The sequence below is a fragment of the Perca flavescens genome, chromosome 17, assembly GCF_004354835.1.
Source record: "Perca flavescens isolate YP-PL-M2 chromosome 17, PFLA_1.0, whole genome shotgun sequence".
NCBI lineage: Eukaryota > Metazoa > Chordata > Actinopteri > Perciformes > Percidae > Perca > Perca flavescens.
The window spans coordinates 7,426,915-7,446,382 of record NC_041347.1 but is presented as its reverse complement, the minus strand read 5'-3'; the positions used below and the strand labels follow the sequence as shown (position 1 = coordinate 7,446,382).

General features: G+C 40.4%; 1 protein-coding gene across 1 annotated transcript in view; it reads right to left on the bottom strand.

The window, feature by feature from the left end:
* The window catches only part of si:ch211-250c4.3 (uncharacterized), a 63,055-nt gene that overhangs the window by 19,032 nt on the left and 24,555 nt on the right, over positions 1 to 19,468 (bottom strand). Inside the window, exons 2-4 of the mRNA XM_028603713.1 lie at positions 17,869 to 18,698; positions 8,325 to 8,483; positions 2,043 to 2,208 (exon numbers count right to left, since the gene is read on the bottom strand). Of these exons, the coding sequence (XP_028459514.1) occupies positions 2,043 to 2,208; positions 8,325 to 8,483; positions 17,869 to 18,698 (1,155 nt within the window). The remainder of the gene's footprint in view (positions 1 to 2,042; positions 2,209 to 8,324; positions 8,484 to 17,868; positions 18,699 to 19,468) is intronic.

The following is a 19,468-nucleotide window of genomic DNA, read 5'->3' as shown; positions in this document are numbered from 1 at the left end:
GTAATTAAATGCTATAGGTTAAACAGGGGTGGTTTCAGTAACCCCCAGGGCACTCAGCTGCATATCATAGACTCACAGAAAACTACCACTGTATGTCTCAGAGAAATAGCCTGTCCACTAAAGAATGGATGTTGTATTCTCAAAGCCCAATCCTTTCTCTGTACTATGAAGCTGCATGTACCAGTATATACTCGTACTTGTCCTGATATACAATGGCAACCTTGCATTCATCCCAACAGTTCCTACTGCAGCTTGTTGGGTCTAGTATTTTGGCCAGTTGTGATGACATTGTTATCACCAAAGCAGTTTCTGAGCAACATCACTTAAAGGAAGTCTGACAAACAACGGACAATTTAGCCAGATTGTCTAACTTACATTATCTGGAGGTAAAGCCGAAAGTGAACACACTTTTAAAATCTGTCATTGCACTGTAAAATTGTGAAAGGCCTTAAGTGCTTGTGACATGGTCTTGAACAGTGTTTAAAACCTCCTTTCCTATGGCGGATTTAGGAGTGCTGCACCATAACAGTTTTTGCACATTTCCATAATCAACAATACAACAATCACTTCCACTTCTGAAGTGATTGGCCAGGTGTGTGCTATTTAAAAAAAAAAAAAAACACTTCTGTCTCTTTTGGCATGAAGGAAAGACTGAGAGTGTGCAACGTGCAACTGAGAGTGGTAATGATGGCCAAACCACCATTTTTCTTTATTTGAATTCGCTTTGACATCACTAATTGACTTGTTGATTAGATTACCACTCAAAGTGCTCTACACTGCAGGCACCATTCAACCAGTTCACACAAACTTGCACACATTCATACCCGGGTGAATGAGGCTGCCATACAAGGTGCCATCTGCTCATCAGATACACATTCACCTATATTGGGAGCAATTTTGGTGTTCTTGCCCAAGAGAACTTGTCTAACCACGACCTTCCGATTGGTAGACAACTTCTCTACCTCCTAAACAACATGCAGTTGCCCCTGATTACAGTATAAGAACTACTGCTGTGTCCATTCAAAACATGCCTATTCAGAACGGGCCGATTGCTTAGCCTGTGGAATTGCTGCTTGCAGATTTCTCGAGATGCGCTCAACTTCACACTCACACTGCGCTTTCTTGGGTCCTGAACACACCTGCCATGACATAGTTGTGTCACATACCCATGTCATGGCTACTCACGGTCAACACTGTTGAAATACACTCTGGTTCACGGGGAAAAACACCAAAAACTAATTTTACTATTCAACATGGGAGGCAACTGCCTTGGGACCCAAACAGCTAAAGATTTATAATGATGTGTAGATATAAAAAAAGATATAGAGTATGTTACTATTCTAAGTCATTGTACCTCAAAATAACTTTCAGAAGGCCCTCAAAGCTTTTATAAAATATGCAACTCAACTGTATATTATTGCCCGGATTAGAAATAGCATGTGAAAAAGTTTCCTCTTAGCCAGATGCTCTAAGTGGATTTAAGTTGGGCTTTTATTGTGAAGGAAGAAGTGAAGCTATGGCTGGGCAATATTGATATTGAGGCTAGATATCGTCTCATATTTTGGATATCGTAATATAGTGATATGATATAAGTGTTGTCTTTCCTGGTTTTAAAGGCTGCATAACAGTAAAGTGATGTCACATTTTCCTACCTTCATACTTGCTGTTTTATTGTTTGTCTTTACCTACTTAGTCATTGTATCCACATTATTGGTGATTATTTATCAAAACTCTCTTTTGTGTAAATATTTTGTGAAAGCACCAATAGTCATATATATATATATATATATATATATATATATATCCCACATCTTGAAATGTCTCTGCTAGATGCTCTCTAATAAACCTTTAGCATGTAGTTTGGCTTTGTATGGTGAGTTCTGTGCCATCAAACACAATTGCAGTCCTGTTTGTTTGAGTATGGATTTCCCACATACTGTACACAAAGAAAGTAGTTTGGTTAAAATACACAATAATGTATCATCATATATTTATGTATCTTATATTTCCAGCAAATAAGGTAAAATATGTCATGACTGTACCTCTCCTGGCTGATATGAGTGCCGGGTGCCGGGTGACCTCGTGGATGGTGGACAGGTCAGAGAGGGTTCCACTGGGGGACAGACACTCACTTCTGAAGTGTCTCTTGTGGACGTCGTGGAAGGCCAGGCTGGCTGCTCCACAGCTGCAGTGCTGCTGGAAAAAGTCCTGTTCAGAAAGATCACAAACAGCTTTACATGAACATCACAATATTCTTAATTTAACACTTTGTATCATACATTTTATAGAAACTAGTAGAAACTGATTGCCTTGTTTATTATTTAAAATGAATGCTTTTCAATATTAGTTTTGCCAAAATCATCACCATTGATGGAGGAAAACAGTTAGTTAGTGTCTTGTCTATGTCAACAATGTTCCATTTCCGGGATTGTTCAGGTACCTCTGGAAATTTCGCCGGATGTCTAAAGAAAACTACTTTTGAACGTACACATGTTCCACCAAAACAAGTTCCTTCCTGAGGCTATTTTGCAGAGGCACCGTGGCGCCGTCCAGCATTTATCACCGCCCAAGATGATTGTGATTGGTTAGAAGAAATGCCAATAAACCAGAGCAGTTTGTGTCTGAACTGCCAGTGGTTGAACTGTTCATTATTTCCATTTAATTTAAAAAAATAAATCCCTGATAGGTTTGCTAAAATGTTTAATGGAGTACTCTTCAGAATGACCCTGACTATGATCATGTCAAATTTAACTGTACAGATTTCTTTTATTAAATGGAGAATCACCTGAAAACACTGCAACACATAGACCATGCACTCCTGTTTAAGCTCTCATGAAATCTTTTCCTTCAGAGGTTTGCCACAGTTTTCAATGTGGTGACCCTGACTATGACCATGTCAAAACCCAAGTCATTTTACTGTCTCACTCCAAACTCAATTGAAAAGTTGCGGCCCTGAACACAAAACCTTTGAAAAGTATCAAGCTACACTTCAAGCTACTCTAAAAGAGTATTTAACTACATTGACATTCTTTCACTGCCATTTAGTAATGTAAAAACAAAAGCACTAATTTTATTCATAAACCAGTGTTTTTAATAATTGAATGAGGTATGTAGTATGTGTGTGTGTGTGTGTTTGTTTGTGTACAGTGTCAGTATGCTCATCCTGTGAGTCATCCCAGAGCATCAGCCTAATTGAGGTCCACATCCTTCCATCTCCACTGAAAGGGAACTACAGTATGACATCATCTCCATGTAAAGTCCCATAATAGTGCAAACTACGCAAATGCAGCCTACGACAGCAGCAATAGGGGGTGGAGGGAAGAGGCGTGTTTTTTTTCTGCTCTATTGTAGGAAATAATGTTTATACTGTACAAACACACACACACACGCACAGCTTCGTCATGAAATCCAAATGGCTCATTATGTAAAGGGATTTCCTGATTTTGGCCACATGATCTTTTTCCCTGCTCTAAAGTTACCTTTCACCTACTGTGAGGCAAGGTTCAAACGGGCCTCTACAACAACACATCCAACTGCACATCTGCCTACACACACACAGACACACACACAGACAGACACACACAGACACACACACACACACACACACACACACACACACACACACACACACACACACACACACACACACACACTTCCCTCCAGATATCAATACAAAAGCACTTCTCTCTCTGTTTAATTACATAACCACTTACATAACATCATTTATATCCCGCGCCTCACCATTTTTTAACTTAAACTTCAGGTTATTCAGGGTTTGACCAGATCAGGCCTGCAGGCGCCAACTCCAGTTTTACTTTTACTGAACTGAAGCATCTGCTCTTTGGTTCCAAATGCTAGAGACTTAGTAGAAAAGACACAAAAAAGATCAATGCTTTCTTTTATATTATGGCTGACTCAAAAGCTACATGCAACAGGTCAAAATATTGTGCACAACTGCAGAATCAGTTAGAATTTATTAAAAATATTCCGTTAGTACATTATTTTAACTACAATCTGGTTTAAATATCTGCTCAAGAATCTATTCAAGGTGGTCAGTTCTAATCCAGTATACGTTTTGCGGTGTATTGTTTGGGTATTGAGGTCAAATATCAACAATCTTTCTCCAGAATCGCAGAATCCACGTTTAAACAATAGAAACTATTCTTTTATCTTTTTTATTGGTCAAGTTGTTTATTCATGCTCATTGTTGATCTGTCTGTCCACCACTTTGGTCCAAACTGAAATTTCTCAACAATTACTGGATGGCAATAGTGTCTGATAACATTATGGAAAGGATTTCTAAGGAGGTTGACCTTTCTGTTAGAGTAAGATCCGTTTTTTAAACATAAAAACATCTGCGAAATTGCGTTCGCTAAACCCACCAGACTCCATGTAAATAATCAGTAATTTTAGCATCATAAAATAAACTTAATTCAAAGACGACAGAAACAAAATAAAACTATCGGTATCGGGAAGTACTGGAGTTTATGCACCGATCCAATACCACGTAATAAAGCCCTAAAGAAAATCTACGTTAAAGTAGTTTATTTATGTTCTTTTTACGTTATAACTGACTGTCAAACTGGAGAATAAAAGAAAGTTCTGTGCTGTTCATTGTTTGTATTTGTTCATGTTTAACCCGAGCCAGACTGACAACAAAGATAGAAATAATATCACATCCATGCAGGTAGTACACAATTGTTTAAACATAATGAAATATACGACACACTGGTATCGGATCGGTACTCTGTATTGGCTGATACGCAAGTTCATGTATCGGAATCGGTATCGGGAAGCAAAATATGGTATCGGACCATCTCTAGCTAAAAGTATTGATTTTTTTAAATGGAGTCTGGTGGGTTTGGTGACTTCAGAGCTGTTTCTGGTTAAACAGAAAGGTCTTAAAGAGGTTTCAAAAGGTCTCTCTCTGTAGGGATCCTTTCCATAATATTGTCAGACACTTAGAATAATAATCTGAGCCTGTCAGTGGCAAAATAAAGCACTTTTAGTGGACCACACTGACACTGAACATTTGCCCCAGTCTTTGGCTGCCGGTTACAGCATTCATGCTTAACACTGGACCAATATCAAAGATTGTTGTTCAGTCACGTACACACAAACACAGGAGAATAGGGTGCAGGTTGAAAAAAATGGTAGTTACCCTTTAAGTTTGACAATAATGGACAGTGTGCGCTGTTCAACATTTACGTGTTATGTTAATCTGGGCTATGGGATGCTTACGGACAACACTTACTTGCCCCAGTGATCCACTTACTACACTGCTGGTGGGTACTGGGGGTACTGTTGGAGGTAACTGCTTTTTGTTTGTCCTCTGCCAGCCTTCATGGGTCCAGCTGTGCTTGTTTTGCTGATGTGAACAGCAGACCAGAGCCAGTCAGACAGGGCTTGAGATAGGATTTTGCCATTGGGAGTATAACAGCAGGGAATCAGACAAAAGGGCTTGGTCCATTACTGAGGAGTCAGTATATGCAGACATTTTCAGTCCTAAGGTGGACGTTGAAATATTGGTTAAAAATATAAAGGTATGGAGATTTGTAAACTCAAAATGGTGGCTGTATGAATTAAATATGTGACAGTGAGCCTTCTTTCCTCTCCGTCTCTGTCACAGTCTTGACTTGTCTACTTTGAAGTCCTAGACTCCTGCTGGCCTCGGCCATTGCTCCAGTGGAAAGCAGTTCCGGCCTCTGAGCCCAAAACTGACTGCACTATAGTATCAGTTCAGGATTTCTGAAACCCCTCTGTATGTATCGTGCCAATGTCTTTAACAGAAAATCAACATTTATGTTATGTAGAGAACCCTGCAGTGTGAATAGAGAACTAAAAAGGTTGAAGAAGCTGCTTTTACTCCTTGAGACCGCAGAGGGTGGGGGGTGGGAGACAGTTTTTGTTCCTGTTCAATTTGTGTTTTTTGGTCTGTATGTAGCAATAAAAAATGTATCTTTACAAAAAGAAGAAGCTGGTGTTATGTAGATATTCACATATGAAATGCAGAGTTCTGTTGTTTTTGAAGCTGACCAAAACATTTATTTACCCTCTCTTTTTGTGTGAAGAAATAAAGTATATCTAAATAAATTATAGAAAGATAGACTCATATAGATTTAGGCAATAATAAAATTATGTATAATAAAAATATAAACAAAAACAAATATTGGGAGGAAAACTCATTAAATGCAATAATTAAGATTAGTGTATATGATGGAAAAGTGGCAGTAGAATTTGCCAGAGGCCTACAAATTGCAAACAGTTGCAAGTGATGTGCAATTCATGGTGCTATCAGCAACCGCATGCCATTCTTTGTAAATTTGCCCCCCAGTGCTGTGTTTGTCCGGCGTTAGAGAGAGGAGGGGTCTACTTAGTGTTAGCGTTCTTTCTTTGATGAGCTTAGATGGGACAAAGGGTGGTCCTGTAACCTCTCTGTGATTCCATTCCCCACAGGGTCACAGAGTAACAGATGGGGTTAATGCTGCACACATGTCAAATCAAAGTTATTGAAATGACCCCTGTCCGAGTTGTAAACTGCTGTCATGTCAACATCCAATTCGTAATTATGATATATCCGACTTGGCACAACTTTTACGCCAAAAGTCTGTTGTTCAAGATGACAACGATGCACAGCATTTATTACCCACACATGGCAATTTCTACAACCATCTAAAGTCATCAGTGACGTAAAACTCATACCACGGCCTGGTTAACTTCTTATACTTTTTTTCTTCCCACCAACACAGATATTGCACCGATCAAATTACATAATCAGTTTGTTCAGCTGGACCCAAATATCCATGCCCACTGGGAACCACAGACATACAGTAGGGGCACTATTAATGCAGAAAAGAATTAACACAACAAACACCAATGATATATACATTACACAAAAGATTTGGCCTTTTGCCAATATTTGGAGCAATGAAACCAATACTTTTATCTCACTGGACAGGGAAAATGCTAAAAAAACAACACATCTGATAAAACATTGCAAAAACAACACAAATGACGAGTGTGTTTCTTTGGAGCACTGAACTAACACCCAGAGCTGCTATCGTTAGTGAGATCTAAGTCAGGGCAGCAGGCTCTGGATTTTGTAGCTTACTGGAAAACAAACTAAGGTTGCTCACCAAAGAAGAAAGGCAAATTGCCTGCTGACATTGCTTTTTTCTTAGTTTCAGTACGCATTTTCTCTTAGTGCAAAGAGTGAAGGTTGTAAATATAGTATCCTCGGCACATGGCCTTAATTTAAAAAAAATTGTGGCAGTGTTATACAGCATTGTTCTCTGTGACACAAGGCCAGAATTTACGACCGATGGCTTGAAGAGTTTATCTTCACCGTGAAAAATCTGGCCAAGGCCTCAGTTGAAAATGATAATTGGTACTCTCATTCAGGAGTTTGATAAACCTGTGCACCTGCACGAGGTTAGATTACCATCACATATCAAAACCTTAAAACTAAGATTTGAAAAAGCAAAAAGCAAAGCTGATAAAAAGCACTAAAGCGTTAAATGTCTGAAATATTTGTCTTCAAAGTTACGAAACTTGCTTTGCAGACAAGCAACACACCCTTTTCAGAGATTTAAGTCTGCTCTTTCAGCTTTGCATTCTGAACGTGGTTTGTGATCAGACAGACAATAACACATCAGAAATACATGTCAAAACCCCCCTAGTCTCGCTGTGTCAGCACTTTGAGTACGGTCTGGCTACATCGCTTATCTATTCTGGTTGTTTTTCTTTACAACTTTAGTGTGTAACTTTCTGATATTAATGAACGTCCGTTCCATTCAAGCCATTGCCAAATGAGTTGCTACAAAGCTAATTAAGACCATCAGCTCCACACAACTCTCTCTGGATTTCTCAGTAGGACTATGTTCAGAAGACTGGGGTGTCCGGTGACTCAAGTGAAGATAATGACCTCTTCTGAAGAGTCCGTCATGTTTTTTGAATTCTATGTGTCCTCCTTGGCTACTAGCAAGCTGTCATCACTTAGAATTCCTCATGGGGGCGACAGAAACTACACACTATAGCTTTAAACCAATCACAACTGTCCTGAGCGGCGCTCATCCCTGGATGCAGCGATGAGCTACAACAGAGCTACACAATTTTCACACATTCAAATCTTATTTCCAAGTGTTTGAATCCTATTTTTTTTTTCAGTTTTAAAATCAAAGTTTACACTTTCACAATTTACTTTCAACCAATTTGTTTTGATATGTGACGTTAATCTGACCCCTTGACTTTTAGCCTGAAGTGTGGGTCGAGCTCCTGCAACAGAGACACCATGAGACAAAATAAGTATCCGAACAGTGTCACACCTCTTTGGTCTTTGTCATCCTGTCGTCCTTCTGCAGGCTGCAGATGTGCCTCTGCAGCTGGAGGTTGGTCTCCTGCAGCTGGCCAATCTTCTCGATGAGTTGGCAGATGTGCTCCAGGTAACTCAGGCCTGAACCCAGAGGGTTGGACCTCTGCTGTGCCTGGACAAACAGAAGGTGTGCAGGTTAGTCAGTGTACCAGGAGTAAGCTAGACAAAAAAAAATTTTCGTTCATTTTTTCATTTTTTTTTTCTTCTGAAAGGACAGTAATGTGATTTGATCATATTCATGATAGACATCCGGATTGATTCACCATGTACATTAGGGGTGGGAATCACCAGAGGCTCCACCATACGATATCATCACGATACTTATGTCACGATACAATGTTATTCGGATTTTAAACAAGTGCAATATTGTGTGATATATTGTAATTTATTACCTTTTTCCCAACTTCAAATGATCTCCCCAAAATGAAACTTTGACGACATCTGTATCGATCTGAACTATTCATATCACATTTTGTTTGGCCTTGCTGTCTGTCATTTTTACTTACACATACAAACAGCAGTCCACATATCCTCATTTTATCTATATACTTAATAATTTTATGCCTTTGATGTTTATGTAACCAACCTTGTGCTTTTATTTTTTATGTATTCTTTTATTCAGTGCTTACTTGTGTTCAATTTGTTGTTTTTTGTTTAGGACACTTGTAATTGTAATTGTTCATTATCATTAGTATTCCTCTCTTCCTTAGGTGAGACTCCTTCTATAAGCCCCTAGGGGGTTTTCTTAATCTCACCTGCACAATCTTTATTTTTTGATTATTTCACTTTTTTGTGTGTTATTGTTGTCTTTATTTTATTGTGCAAATAAACAAACTAAACTGTAGAACTGCTGAAAGTGGTTCATTCGAATAAACCTGCTTTTTAAGATATTTTGTAAGGTTTCATTTTAATAACAGGCTTATAATTATCACTTAAAACATTCAGTACATGTGCACATCCATTTAGAACCTCATCACCATCACATGTTCAATCAGGAGAGACTTCATGTAGAATATGAAATAAATGTATTGACATGGTGCACAATAAAAAGTTTGGAAATGTGCAAAGTCTTTGACGAATAGACCCCATTGTAATATCATCCAAAAAAAAAAGTTATTTTCACATTCCCATGGTAGAAATGAAGATGTCAACACACAATCAACAAATATTTGAGTTATGCTTGCTTCACACATGCTGCTATTAAGAGCATAATAGTTACAGTTGCTGCATCACCAAGAACTCAGGGAAGGATGCAAAGAATGGAAACCTTGATTTGTTTTTCTCCTCGGCCAGGAGGTGCTGTTTTTCAGCTATACAAAATAAAAGGATTTTTTCAGCAAATATTTATCCAATGATCAACATTCCTAAAAAAGTCCCAACAAAAGCAGGATGTGAGTTCAGGACAGGGTCTTTACCCCCTCTTTTCCGTGCTGCTGACACCGAAACTCGAGTCAGGCAACTGGGAACTGAGATGGAGACAGCGGCCTAACAATGGGCCAGAAGCCATAACAGGCTGCAGGACTGACATCACTCATTTCCTCTAATGGACAAACCCTCTGTGGATCACACAACCAGGAACCCGTTCCCACACCAGACACTGTATGGACAGGGAGGACCAATAACCAGTCAGCATAGAAAATCTTCTTAGAAATATAGGAAATATTGGATAGGATAGAACAACACAATGTAATTCTGCTAAATGAAACATCACATTCATTATTAGTTTCATTTTAAACAAATTGTATATCTGAATACAATACACATGTTCTATGGGCTCAGTCTGCCACTTTAAAAAAAACAACTGTTCCAGTGCTGTTCCATGGTATCAGAATTTTGGATAGTCGTCATGGAAACATTAATTGGTCATGTGACAAGGGCTGGGAAGATTGGCAGAACAGGGAGCCAGGTGTCAGTACTCTGATCCAATGGGAATCACAATTGTCAGATTGACAGCACTCTAGCCCAATGGATGGGGGGGGGGGGACAGAGCAATCTTATTAAAGGGGGACCGGTTCCACCTCGTGCCCCCCGTCTAGCCCTGCTCCTGTGTATGGAGGACAGTTTTCATTGTCTTGAGCTTTTTTTTACACGTTCATCATATGTCATCATATATAGCTGGGACAAAGATGTCCTGCCTCTGGCCAGAGGTTTAATTACAGCTCACTGGGCAATGTTTGGTCATATTTTTATTCAAGGAGTAATTTATCACCAACAGTCCTCCTCAGCTCTATGGAGTGTTTTAGCATCTTGTAGCACATTGTTTGGATTTTACGACCCGTACCGTTGCTGTTTTGGTTCACTCGCACTGCTCTCATCAACCCCATCAGTTTCGGACACAAACTGCATCTATCAGGTTCAAAGGGTTAATGTAATATCTATCGGTTGGATTTCCTCATCTGTTGACTTTACAGCATCCAGGCTACCAGACCTCTAGTAGTATTTTGGTGGCTAATTAAGATAAGGAAGGGTATTCCTTCCAGGAGATGACCCTCACTTCCTCAGGGGTAGTTGTTGATGAGGGGGAGGGTCTGTAACCAGAGGCCGTGCAGGCTGAGACAGGCACATTATCAGGGCTGGGGCTGATCTTATCCATGGCCCCACAGAGACCACTAAGTTATCCACAGCCGGGAAGAGAGAGTGAGATTCAGGAATGCCCACTTATGCGTGCATAGACCCATTTTAAAATAGGAAAGCACATACAAACAAACACACACACACACCCTGCCGCACTTCCTCAGAGTTTCCACTGACAAGGGCCAATAATGTCTCACACATGGAACAAACTAAGGTGACAAGGATGTGAAATAACGTAAGTTTGGATGATGCTAGAGGCATACAATGACTGAACAGTATGTGCTTGTGTTTGCATGCAATACTGAATCCGATATTGTCTGAGGTGACCATTAGTGGCTGACGTCAGATCAGGAATCATTACTTAGCAGGAATTCAGATAAACAAAGCCTAGTGAGTGGAAGAGAGCCAGGAGAATATTGTATGTTACTAATCCGAGTTCCTCCCCCAAAACAAACTTCATTTGTCCGGGTGTACCTGCAATTTAATTATTTATGTCAACACCCAAAGCTCATGATCATAAGTGAGGGTTGGTGTATATATCGACTGGTAAGTCCTGCAGGAAAAATGCGCATAAGTCAAAATAATAAAGATTTGGATAACAATAGTGTGGATGCTGCTGGATCAGCGTTAGAACTACCTGCTGGTGCATTGGGTATGAATGCAGGGGATCACCAAAATCAACACGATTCATCCTCTGGAGACCATATACATTCAACAAAATTATAAACGCAACACTTTTGTTTTTGCCCCCATTTTTATGAGCTGAACTCAAAGATCTAAGACTTTTTCTATGTACACGAAAGGCCCATTTCTCTCAAATATTGTTAACAAATGTGTCTAAATCTGTGTTAGTGAGCACTTCTCCTTTGCCGAGATCATCCATCCACCTCACAGGCGTGGCATATCGAGATGCTGATTAGACAGCATGATTATTGCACAGGTGTGCCTTAGGCTGGCCACAATAAAAGGACACTCTAAAATGTGCAGTTTTACTGTATTGGGGGGGTCCGAGAGGGGGGTCCAAAAACCAGTCAAAAAATGTTGGTTAGTGTATATCTGTATCAAATTTTATGACAATTACTGCAGATATTTGTTAACATGTTTCAGTCTTAAGAGTTACACAGTAGCTAGAGCAAGCTTTCTAGTGTGTCTTCCTTATTGTCCCACTAGAGCACTGCGCTCCCAGAATGCAGAGTTACTTGTGGTTCCTAGAGTCTCTAAAAGTAGGATGGGGGCCAGAGCCTTCAGCTAACAGGCTCCTCTCCTGTGGAACCAGCTCCCAGTCTGGGTTCGGGTGGGAAGACACTAGCACACTATTGCTACAGACACAGCACCCCTGCTTTTCTCTGCTTCTCTTTACAGTCATCAGATTTACCTATCATATATTCAATAATATAGTGAGAGTAGAGGGAGGCAGGCCAGTACAGCCCGATCCGGTTGGGGAGAGTTCTAGCCCGACCAGGCACCTCTCTTTAACCTGCCTCTCTTAGTCATTCTATTATTATTTTATAACATTTTATAACATTATAATATTTAATAAATATAAATAAAATTGAATTGAATAGTGTGGCTAAAACTCTCTGGAGAACCACATTCAAATGGTTCCATATATACAGATGTGACAAAGCCAGTCAAGTTATTCATACAGCCTATAATATCACAACCACAGATCCAAAGAACTGTGTTGGAAACACCCAGTCTTTTATTCGGATTTGGACTTTTCCTCTGTATGGCTACAGAGTGTCTCTCTGCGTTAATGCGGGACGTATGTTTTAAACAAGTAAGCATTTTTTTATGTGGAGATTACTAGGACGATTCGGCAAGAATTTTTACGTCTTTCACAATTAAATAAGAGGACGATAAGACAAAAACGTGGAAGATCACCGTGGAAACTGAGGCCTTCTCTGACCCGCACTTGTAGATGCTTCCATTATCTTTGGTTCATCCAAGATACTTTCCTAAAGTAGACAGTGTTGGAAAGGAATGAAGCACCAGATGTGTAGAGCATCCAGATAGGGAGGAAGGTACGGGCTAAGCACGTACACTGCTTCTCCCAGCCAGACCCCGGTCTTTTCAGCACACACAGATAGTGTTTCTGCCTCACTTTCCTGCAGTATATCTTTCAAAGCAGTCAGGCAGGAACCGGAGGACACTATATGCTGGAGTTGTCCTTCTGTCCAGTGTTAGTTTTGGCACCTGACTTTGATTTGGTCTTTTAATGAAAATGTATACAATGTTTAGTCACATTTTAGTTCTTTTAATATTGTTAGGTTAGTATTGTGGTCAACAAAAAGCAAAAGTTGAGTCTAGTTTTTAAGGAAAATATTTTTTGATGTCCTCTATGCATTCTGAGGCAACAGAGGTTGCCATCTTTAATGTGCACAGTTTCCCTTGTTCATCTATAGCAAGGTAAATGGTTAAGATAGTTTACCTGTAAAAATGTGTAGCTGTAACAGGTGTTGCATCTATCAAATGCGACATTGGATTATTAACATAAAGTTGCATTACTGGAATATTTGAGGACTATATAGTGCCAATACACTCTCACTCTCATCGCGTAAAATACAGACGCTTGGTCAAGTGCATTTGGCGTTTTTATTGACGCTAAAAGTCTCCTTTAGCGCCTGATCTAAACACGACAGTTGGGTTTAGGGTTAGGGTTAGTCCTGTGTTTGACCCATGTACCACCCTAACCAACCTCCCCACATGGAATTTAGGGCTTTAATACTACTTGCTACCATTGTTGCTCTTAAAACTACGTCATCTTCACGTGCCGCGGAACTGCTGCTCTGCCTGGTCCATACAGACACTGAGGGGTGCTTATTGTGCCGTATCTGACGCTGACAGCCAATGACCATGGGTCTATATTTTACCAGTTGGGAGTGAGAACAGGTTGATAGTGCATACATTTCAAACTAACAATTTGGACACAATGTTGCAAATTAAATATAGTGCACTTTACAGCAAATGGGGGACGACAGAGCTTTGTTTAAGCTTGAGACTAGCAGCTGAAATGTACCATTAATGCAAACGTATTTCTTTAGCAAACTTCTATAAGATTTAAAGGAAAAGTTCATATCTTAATACACTTGCATGCCCATTGTTACATTGAAAGAGGAGTTGGAGGACAAAATCCACAATCCACTTTCTGTGTTAGAATGCATGTTGAAGTTCAGTGTGCTGAAGACTTATATTGACGGCAGCTTCCTCCTGAGATTTTGTCCCCCCATTACTTACATTGGAATCACATTAAGGGATCTCTTTACAGCCAGTTTGGTACAGCGACCAAATAATGTTTCAATGTACATACGGACATGGAAATATTGTCTTATTGTTTAAGGAAAACCTTGAAAAATGTGAACCTATCCTTTAATGCGAGTGTATACTAACTGAGCAAGTTCTTACAACAGGTTTTATGACCGCATTGTGACAATTCAGCAATAGCTCAGAACGGGCCGTGATATGTTGTTATTATATCACAGTTGTTTGATCCGACACAAATACACAACAAAATATGTTCTGCTGGGCTGGCTGCCTGCACATATCGAGGTGGTTGCTATGGAATGTAGGTAACAGCATAGGCTATTTATTTAACGCTAAAGAGTTAGTTCAGATTCACAAAAGTCACACAATAAAACAAACTAACTAACGATCAACGCAGTGGTAGAACACAAAATTATTGTTTTGATTAATAGTCTGGTGGCTTTGAAGAGAGCAGCTTCAGTTCCTCATCAGAAAGGTCTGTCTGACAGCAACATAACACACTGAAAATAATCTTAATATAGTGTACACTTAAAGGAGTACTTTGCTGATAATGCTGTAAATATCCAGAAAGTTACAGAAAGCACTTTGGTTGGAGCACAACTGAGCCCTCAGACGGTTGACAGCCTATTTATCCTGCTCTTATTCCTACCAATAACCTACGAATCTATAAACATGAAAGATTTCAAACTAAAAGTAAAAATAACGTTAATGTAATAATGTAATGTTAGTATTAGCTTAAATGTTTATATATGCGTGCTGGCCTGCATTTTTTATGGTATGTCCGAGCTAATTTGTTGCCTAATTTTCAATTGAAATGTTAATGAATTTAGTCTATACGTTTGTTACTTTTTCCTTCTTGAACAGGTAATGTTACCTAACATTACTGGCGAAGACATAACATTACTGAAATGCAAGATGCTGCTTATTATTGCAAGTTGGAGTCTTTGCATTAAAAAACTAATTGGTTCATTTGTTGATCAGTCTGTCAGTCACATTATTGTTTAGTTTGTATTCATTGACATAAATGAAATAGACGTTACAGGGGTTTTTACAGGGTGATGTAAGTGACTGGAAACAACCCTTCCAATGAAGGCAGGAGCACATCTGTGCTCTTCTCACTTATGCTGTGCAGCTGAGGAATTCAAGTCAACCAAAAGCCTCCAGACTTCATTAATTACATTTCACACTAGCACCAATGAGGTAGGTATGCTTTGAAAAGTGATGCCAGGTGTGAGATCAGACATGCAGATCAAAAGGTCTATATGATCACTGTTACTACCTGATGTTGAAAATATGACAGCAATGCACTCAATGATACAGTCTCTCTTACATCTGAATCTTAAAACTTGCAAAGATGATTGAATCCATTATTGTTTTATTCACTGACATACTTTACAGAGGAACAGAGTAGAAGAGAAAAGGCACGTGGGTAAAACAGACAAAGTCCTTAATGTTCACATATTTGAGGCATGAAAAATCCAATATCCCTCTGCCACGGACTACAGAGTTCCATTAAGCAGGGAAAGGAATTACATTATTAGCTGTGGTGACAAGTGATAATGATGACCGTGGGGGCAACACCACCTTACCTTCATGTACCTCTAGAGTCTGTCATGCTGGGCCCCTAAAAGCCACTGCCACACGCCATTACCTTACAAGGGCTCCAGGGACCTATCAAAGAGCCTTTATCTGGGTAAATATGTGAGTAATTTGAGATATTTGACACCTATTTGATGCATCCAGGTAGGCCGCCAAGCTCTGGGCTTGGAAAAGAGTGTGTGGGGGGGAGGGTTTGATTCAGATGAGAGAAGGGGCAGGTGGTTAACGACAGTATCGCTAGAAAAATCTCCAGTCCCTCTATAGAGATGAACAGGTGCTGCATGACATGCGAGCTCATAGAAAAGCTGCCGTGCACTGTAACGCATGCCCTCCCCACGTACTGCCCTTTATCTGAGTGTAAGCTCGTGTTTTGGCTAGCCCGATGTGCCAGCAATGATAAAAGCCTCGTCTTCAGAAAGGCCTTTGAGCTTGACATTGTTTTGGAAGATCGAGGAAGAGGAGGATGGTGGACAACTATTTGATGGATTGCCATGTTCCCCTCAGGATGAAAAATAATACCATGATCAGGTCATAATTTTGATTTGTCAAATACTTCAGTTTATTTCCAAATACCTGCAAAAATGATGACATTCCCATCAGGCTTAGCTGTACTTTGTGTGTAGTGTTAATTATGAATGCTAACATGTGAGACACAGACTATAACAGTAGTAAACATTACACCTGTTAAACATAAGCCTGTTAGCGTTGTCATTGTAAGTATTGTAAGTTAGCATGTTGATGCTATAGCTATCATTATCTTGAGACAAGCTACATCCTCTTTTGGATTGTAACTTAAAAGATGCTTTAAGCCTTTTTCTTAGTATTATTTCCACAATTTGTTCCCCTCCAATAAAAACATCATTCATACGCATGTATTAGATTCTCACTCTAATAGCTGCCGGCAATGAGAGATAGTCTCAAAGCCTGACTGTGATGTTTTCAGGAACATCAAAAGCTGATTATGACTTTGCAGCTTCCACAGCTGCCAGGTGCTCTCTCTGTAGAGCCCACTTTGTTCTTTCATTTTGGATGTGAACAAGAAAATAACTATTTTTTTTTCCCGTAACATGAATCAAGTATGCCCCTTATGAATGAGTACAGTGGCTTTTTTGTCATTTCTCTGGCATAGGAATAGGTCAAAGCATAGGTACAGCTTCAGTGCTTTTCACATACTTTTGTTCAACGACTTAAAGACAGAATCTGAAATGACCTTGATGTGTTAATCATACCTATAAATGCACTAAATGTACTGACATAGATGGAAAGAGTTTCAAATTAGAGATAATGACAGAAGACAAAATATCTCCGTTGCTCCATATTCCCCTGTTTTGTCGTTCAGTTTTGGAAGCACTAAACATACTACACACTCACATACAGAAATATAAACGGTCTGCATTTATATAGTGCTTTTCTAGTCTGTACGTACACACCACCGACTTGAGCTTCTAAGTTACAGGAAGTCATTAATTTTCAATGGGAGCCGGCTTCTCTCAGCTGCAAGAAGCGGCAAATCCATCGGCGTCACGTTTTGGGCGTGTTGAGCGACCAGAGCGTCAAGCAGAAAGTTGAAGTTTGGTCAACTTCATGGTAATGAGCTATGACGCGGTTCGACAAGCAACCAATCGGAATATAGTCGGCGGCGATGTGTACATACAGTAAGTGACTACTCAAAGCGCTTTACACTTTACAGGTACCCTCACTTTTCACACACACATTCATAAAAACACTGGTGGCTGAGGCTGGCATACAAGGTACCACCTGCTACACGTACATTTAAAACCTCACGTGTGACTTTGGATTTAAAAATGTTTAAGTATAAAATTTTTGGAGTAAACATGTCTAGACTAGAAGGAGACCCTGGGGTGGACCCAGAAATTGCTGGAGGGGCTATATAGCCTATCCCATCTGGCCTGGGAACAAGGAAGGAAGGTCTCCAAAGAAGAGCTGGAGGATGTGGCTCGGGAGAAGAACATTTGGGCTGCCTTTATTAGCCTGCACCCATATAAAGTGCAGAATATGTATGGATATCAGTAGCTGTTTGGACATAATGTTCTTCTTACCTCACTAAGTCTGCAGCATTCGTCCATGTACTCCCTCAGGCTGTCACTGGTGGCACTCCTCCTTATAGGCTCTGGCTGAAAGTCAGTGGCCGTCACGTCATCGCAGACTCCTGTTGAGGTTTGCTTCCCAGGCCTCGTATCCTCTAAGCAGGTCCTTTCACTTACAGCACTGTTCTCCTTGAGCTGTCCAGACATCATCTCCTCATGTCTTTCAGGGCTGAGTCCTGAAGCCCTACACTGGTCTCTATCCACTTCCTCATCTATGTGCAGTTCCACTCTCGCAGCTGAACTGAGTTCCTCTGAGTGCACGAACACATTATCCTGAGTATCCACTGCTGTGCCCGGACTATTATCTACTGAGTCCTCTGCCTGTTTAATCTCTGAGGTCTGTGCATATGTGACTAGTTTATCAGGGAGAGTGGTAGGGTCAGAGTTTAGGTTGCAGGTGTTGCAGGAGGACTCTCGACTGTGGACCATGAAGCTCTGCTCAGAGCCTGTCGGGGTGGACGGAGAGTTAGCTCCACTTGTCAGCTCCACTCCTGAGTCCTCCGACTCAAACTTGTACAACCTCGGCAGCTGAGAGTGTAAGAAAATGGCAGACAGGTAGTCGGAGTCGGACTCCATCCGAAGCTGTCCGGACTTGTCATCGAGATGGGAATTCACCTCAGAGGCTTTGGTGGGGTCCGAAATGTCCTGCTCCGTAACAGACACGGTGGACATGGTGGACACGTCGTCTTCGGCCATCAGGAACCTCTCCTGGAAGTTGCTGAAGAGCTTCATTTTGGTCAGGACAACCTCGCTGTCCAGTACTGTATCTCTGTCTCCTTTTCCTGTTAAACAGATCAAGAAATATAGATTTATTCTCTCAACAAGTCCCTCAATAATATGTTGTCTGTGATTGCTGAAGTGTTTTTTGATCTGATGCCTTTATTGGCAAGACGGCATTGCCTTTGAAACTCACATATCACTGTTAAATTGTTTTCTCATTTGACATAGCAATGGTTAAAGGTCCCATGGCATGAAAATTTCACTTTATGAGGTTTTTTAACATTAATATGCGTTCCCCCAGCCTGTCTATGGTCCCCCAGTGGCTAGAAATGGCGATAGGTGTAAACCGAGCCCTGGGTATCCTGCTCTGCCTTTGAGAAAATGAAAGCTCAGATGAGCCGTTTTGGAATCTGCTTGTTATGAGGTCATAACAAGCAAGGTTACCTCCCCTTTCCCGCCCAGAGAATTTGGCCAACCCATGAGGGAGAGACATCATGGCTTTCAAACGAGAAAAGTGGCAGTTGGTCAAGGCCACACCCCCACCCTCCACCTTGCCCCCCCTCTCTCCTCCTCAATAGCTTCAGACACAGAAATGGCACATCCTAAGGAAAGCTCATTGTGGGACTGGCTCTAGTGGCTGTAATTCTGCACCAAAGCTGAATTTCAGGAAAGAGACTTCAGATACAGTATTAGGGGACCACTAAGGTCTATATAAAAGAGACTTCAGATACAGTATTAGGGGACCACTAAGGTCTATATAAAAGAGACTTCAGATACAGTATTAGGGGACCACTAAGGTCTATATAAAAGAGACTTCAGATACAGTATTAGG